This window comes from Sminthopsis crassicaudata, chromosome 2 (genome assembly GCF_048593235.1).
Source record: "Sminthopsis crassicaudata isolate SCR6 chromosome 2, ASM4859323v1, whole genome shotgun sequence".
NCBI classification, from domain to species: domain Eukaryota; kingdom Metazoa; phylum Chordata; class Mammalia; order Dasyuromorphia; family Dasyuridae; genus Sminthopsis; species Sminthopsis crassicaudata.
Genome location: NC_133618.1, coordinates 272,068,017 through 272,074,016, shown reverse-complemented (window position 1 = coordinate 272,074,016; position 6,000 = coordinate 272,068,017). Strand labels below are relative to the sequence as shown.

Genomic DNA, 6,000 nt, shown 5'->3' with positions numbered 1-6,000 from the left:
CCTGGCTGCAGGCTCCCTTCTCCGGCCTCTGACAGTCACCATCCTGCCACCCTCCCACAGGCCTGGCTTGATCAGGTACGGCTCTCTGCGGCCAGAGCGGGCCCTGCACAACCTGGAGAATGCTTTTGGAGTGGCTTTCAGAGACCTGGGCATCCCCAGGCTGCTGGACCCTGAGGATGTGGCGGTACCACAGCCCGAAGAGCGCTCCATCATGACCTATGTCTCTCTCTACTATCACTACTTCTCCCACCTACACCGGGGCCAGACTGTCCAGAGGAGATTGGCCAAGGTCAGCCAGAAGGGTTAGAGGAAGTGTGGGGGGGGATTGCGCCCTTCCTCCCCCCCCTTCACACTTCCTCCTCTGCTCGAGGTTGCTAATCCCCTAAGAGGATTGCCAGAGGGAGCTCAGTACTCTGGGAGAAAGTAAAAGGCACACTCGGCAAGGGCAAGGTGCCCATTTGGGGCTGAGGGGAAAGGGGGGAAAGCCATCCCTGGGCAGAAGCCATGAACCTTTTTGGTCCCCTGAGCTGCTGGGAGCGGTGGCAGAGCCTCCGGCCAGGGGCCGCTGTCTCCAGGGTGGGTGTCCTTGAGCTGCTGAAGGGGGGGGGGGGCAGAAGAAGGCAGAAGTGGGGCAAAGACTCTGGATGGGCAACAGAAGGCCCGGGGGTTTCCCCACGGCCTCCCAGTGCCCTGAGCAAAGCTAGCAGAGGAAACTGGTCTTGGTAGGACAACTGGATTTTCTAAAGTGCTTCCATTGTGAGAGTAGGAGCAGACCTCTGAGGTGGTCCTGTGTGGGAGCTGAGCCCCCCAGGGAGACAGCTCTCCCAGCGCCGGCCCCCCAGTGATTCCGACTTTCTCCTTCCTCCCGCCCAGGTCCTGCAGCAGCTACAAGAGACGGCCGAGCTACAGGCTCAGTACGAGCGGCTGGCGTCGGAGCTGCTGGCCTGGATCACCCAGCAGCAGGCCCAGCTGGAGGAGCGGTGTTTTCCCGACACCCTCCCCGCCATGCGTCGCCTGCTGGCCGCCTTTGCCACCTTCCGCAGGGAGGAGAAGCCCCCGAGGCTGGAGCAGCGAGGGGCCGCTGAGGCGCTGCTGTTCCGCCTGTGCACCGCCCTCCGGGCCCAGAATCGCCGGCCCTTCCTGCCCCCCGAGGGCCTGGGGCCCGGGGAGTTGGCCAGGTGCTGGGCAGGGCTGGAGAGGGCTGAGGCCAGTCGGGAGCAGGCCCTCCAGGAGCAGCTGCTGAGGCTGGAGAGGCTGGAGACCCTGGGCAGACGCTTCCTGCGCAAGGCCGCCCTCCGGGAGAGCTTCCTGATGGATGCGGAGCAGATGCTGAGCCAACTGGGGCCCCCTGGGCCCGGGCCGGCCTTGCTGGGCGCCGCTGTCCAGAAGCTGGGCTCCCTGGAGGCAGACGTGTTGCCGCAGGAGGGCCGCTTCCGGGCTTTGGCCGAGATAGCTTCCTTCCTGGAGCAGGAGCGATACCGTGGCTGGGCAGAGGCGTCGCGCAGGTGAGACGATTCCCTGACCCCAGCCCCGGCCCCAGCCCCCAGGACAGCGCAGGGAAGCCTCTCCAGACCCTGACTCCATCACTCCTCACCAGCAGGTGGCTAGGAGGACTCCCCCCTGTCAGGGCCATCCATACTCACTCAGCAGCTGTGCATCCCGACCCCCACCCGAGGGGATCCTCACCATCAATGCAGTGACCCCTTCACCATCAAGAGTTCCTTCCTTTGACATTAGCCCCTCCCCTCTAGATCAACTCTAAATTAAAATGTTTCTGAAAGGGGTAGTCCATTAAGCTTCTTATACCTTCCCAAGAATAATTTTATCAGAAGAGAGGCTCTCGATATGGGGGCCTGCATGAATCCCGTGAGGACTCTGGTGGAGTCTACGGATCCTTCCCAGTAATAGCTAGCTAATAATAGTGACTAACATTTATGTAGCACTTACTGTATACCAAGCACGGTGCTGAACGCTTTATAATTATTATCTCTTGAACCCACAATTACTCCAGGAGGTAGGTGCTGTTATTACCCACATTTTACAGCTGAGGAAACTGAAAGGAACAGTAATCACTTGACCAGTCGCATAGCTAATAAATGTCTGAGCTCAAATCTGAACTAGTATCTTCCTGATAGCAAGCCTAGCTCTCTATCTACCAAATTAAGTAATATAAAAATACAAAGAAAACCAATTATATTAAATACCATTATGAAGACATTTTCATATTTATATATATATGTTTTATTATTAATCATTATCTTACTATTAATATATATTTAATTATCCATGCATATGTTTTAAAAATAAAAAGCTTGATTTTATTAAAGCTTTTTATTTTCAAAACATATGCATGATCATTTTTCGACAATGACCCTTGCAAAACCTTGGGTTCCAGTTTTTCTCCCCCTTCTCCGCACCTCCTCCCCAAGACGGCAAGTAATCCAATATATGTTAAACATGGTAAAAATTATATATGTTAAATCCAATCTAGGCATACATATTTATACAATTATATCAAGACATTTTTAAAAATCAGCTTCACAGACCTCGGGTTATGAACGCCCCTTACTTTAGAGGAAGGGCCTATGTGATGAGAAGGCCCAGAAATGAGGGCCTCGGACAAAGTACAAATTGTATCCAGGATAGCTAGGCCCTCGCTGCTTCTGGATGAGATTCCTCAACACACGCTAGCTGAGCAGCAAGAACTCCAAGGCAGTGTAGACCAGGAGGACCTCTCGGCATTGTCTAAGCATCCCTGATTTATCTCTGGTATAATGAATGAATCAATCAATGAAAGGAAGAAAGAGCGTTTATTAAAGGTTTCCTATATGCCAAGCCATAAGGGAATTTTTAAAAAGCAGAAATAAACCCTAGACTCATTTCTAATAAGGAAAACATAGCACACACAAGTGATGGGTGGCCAGGGAAGGGCATCTTTGGTTTGGGAAGTTTTAGCTTTGGGGAGTATAGTGATAAAGGAGTAGAATGACACATCCTTCCCAGGAAAAGTGGTGGGACAGATTTACTTACGAGTTGGAGGGGAGCAGGGTGGAGAGGGGGCTCACACGTGGGTGAAGGTGATGTAGGAGAACCCTCAATGGCAGTAGAGACCCCAACACTTAAAAATGGTCACCTAGGCTTGGGAATGATCAGTCACCTTAGGAATGTACTGCTTAGAGTGATGTAGCATAGCTCTGGAGAAAGCGTATGAGAGAAAGGGAATTGTAAGTTACAATCAGGATAGCTGGGACTCAAGAGAGGAGTTTTGGAACTGATAGAGTTAATATATACAGAGCATGGAAATAAGGAAGATTTGGACTGGGGGGGGAGCACCCGAGGTCAGAATCCCATTGTTATCACTGCTGTGTGATCTCAGCCAAATTACTTACCCTCTCTGGGCACTCATCTCTAAGGACTCATCCAATTCTAATCATTAATTTATAGACAAGGGCTTGATGTAGTCTTTGCAAGAGGCACAAATCAGGGATGAAGCTCCGAGTCCCCAGGGCAGCCTCCAATTCTCCATCTAGCTCTAGGCTTACCTCCGGCCATCATTTCTCCTCCTGTGTCCCCTCCAGGCAGAAGGAGATCTCTCAGCGCTGGGAGTGGCTGCTAAGAGGGCTTCAGGAAAGGAAGGAGCATCTGGCAAGCTCCCAGCGGGCGTTGGGGCTGCTCCAGGAGGTTGATGCTGCTGATGAAGAGCTCAAAGAACTACAGGTCATGTCCCAACGATCCCAGCCCACCCCTTCAGCATGTCCTGTTAGGGCTGTTGTATTTGGAGAGTCAGATGGTATTATAGTTAGAGCCCTTGGTCTGGGTCAGGAAAACTTGAATTCAAATTCAGCCTCAGACACTCATTGGCCGCGTGATCCTGGGAGAGGCATTTAATCCTGCTTCCCTCAGTTTCCCCATCTGTAAAATGAGCTGGAGCAGGAAATGGCAAGTCGCTCTGCCAAGAAAACCCCAAATGGTGTCTTAAAAGAGTCAGACATGACTGAATACCAGTACCTTCACAACAAAATCTAAGGAACTGAATGAAGAGGCAGGGAGAGCTGAGATCAAAACCTGTCTCAGACGCTTGCCAGCTATGAAACCTAGGCAAGTCATTTAACCATTCTGTGCTTCAGTTTCCTCGTCTATAAAATGGAAATAACAACAGGACCTACTTAAAGGTTTGCTGTGATGTAATATGTGTAAAGAACTTTGTAAACCTTAATATGATATACAGGATGTCCCAAAGATCTGAGTATAGTTTTAATCTAATAAAGCTTAAAATCCCAAATGCTAATTATGGACTAATTAGGGTTATTAAATACCACTATCTTTCATAAACAATAACAAAAATATTGGTACAGCACTTTCATCTAATAAAACCTTAAAGCAGCAGTAAGTAGAATACTCTGAATTAGCTGTGGTTATTCTATTATTATTATTACTCTAATAAGAACCCCGGATACCACCCTGGTTATGGTGCTGTCCATAGTATTGGCCCCAGGGGCATTCGCTGGTTCTCACTCCAGTGTGGAGTATATCACCTACCTGAGATACCACTGGAGGGACAGCAGTTGGGAATGGGATGGATACTGCACGTGGGCAAGCACTAAGTTCTAGGAGAGCGGTTCAGAATGTAAAAAACTCACAAAGGCATCTCATAGCCAATAAAGGTATCTCTTTATTATCATAACTGATCAAGTTGATCTATCAGCAGACTGTGAGTGAAGGGACATCATTTAAAGGTTAGAAAGGAGAGAGGGGAAGTAAAGGAAGAATCTAGAATTAGGAAGGAGTTCAGGAGAGTCCTAGTAGAGATCAAACTCATGCACATTATATCAGCCACTGCATAATGGGACCCCAGGACGTGGTGTTTGGTAATTCAGAATAATAGGGGTGCTTTGGTCACAAAGGTCAAGAGTATTTTTAGTTTACCTGTTCAGGAGGAGAAAGGGCTCCTTATCTTCAGGATCCTTTGGGTTGCCATGCTGACAAGATAACAGTGCCAGGAATATAGCCTCCCTTTTGTATGACGATGGTTAGAGCTCACATCATTCCATGGCTGCACCCCTCACAATGACCCTGGTCCTCTGTCCCCAGGTGCTGGCAAGTTCCCCAGTCTGTGGGCAGCATCTAGCAGAGGTGGTGGAGCTCCTGCAGAGGCACGAGCTGCTGGAAGCACGAGTCTCCTCCCAGAGTGCCCTTGTGAGCCACCTGATCCAAAGGACCACGCAGCTGAGTGCAGTCACAGGCACCCATTTGGATGGGCTCCAGATCCGTGCCTGGGGCTTGTCACAGGTCTACCAGAGCTTGATTTTACTCATTAGAGCTCGGTGAGCCGTTCTCCACCCCATTCCCTATTCTCATTCTTAACCCACTTCAGAACTCCTCATTTCTCTCTTATTCTTGATTTGTGTTTTAATATATCACCGCTTTTCTTTTATAGCTCTATTCCATGTATTGCTCTATATTATGGTTGTTTTATTTCCTACCCTTTGAACATTATGAGCTTTAAAAATCATGGTGTATAACATCTATTACAATGAATGAACTCATTTTTGCATTACTTCTTTAAAAATTACACTTATTCTTCAATTTTCTTTTCTACTATTAATAAACTGGTTTGAACACTACAGAGATATGTTATTCTCTGATGTTCTTTTTATGAGATATGAAGAAAATGTAGTATTATAACCCCCGATTTAGTCCTAAGAAAACTGGGGCACAGAGAGGTTAAGTGAATTGGCCAGATCACAGCCAATAAGCATAGAATTTATAATTACGTCTTCTGCCACCTTTTGCATGCTTCATTCCACTTCTATAAGTCCCTAAAAACTTCTGTATTCTATTTCCTTTTCTACGATCCAATCTGTTTTCAGACACAATGAGTTCTTTCTCCAGATATGGATAGCATTTAGAGGTCTTGGATTATTGCACTGCTGAGCAAAGACAAGTCATTCATAGCTGACCATCTCACCATATTGCTATTACTTTGTACACAGCACGTTT

The 6,000-nt window shown here is 48.4% G+C and overlaps 1 protein-coding gene across 1 annotated transcript in view; it reads left to right on the top strand.

Annotated features, from left to right (window-relative positions):
- Window positions 1–430: 430 nt before the first annotated feature.
- SPTBN5 (spectrin beta, non-erythrocytic 5) overlaps window positions 431–6,000 on the top strand; it is a gene marked incomplete at its 3' end in the record, with an annotated part of 110,582 nt that continues 105,012 nt past the window's right edge. Inside the window, 4 exon segments of the mRNA XM_074284787.1 lie at window positions 431–576; window positions 874–1,505; window positions 3,579–3,717; window positions 5,092–5,324. Coding sequence (XP_074140888.1) covers window positions 505–576; window positions 874–1,505; window positions 3,579–3,717; window positions 5,092–5,324 — 1,076 coding nt within the window.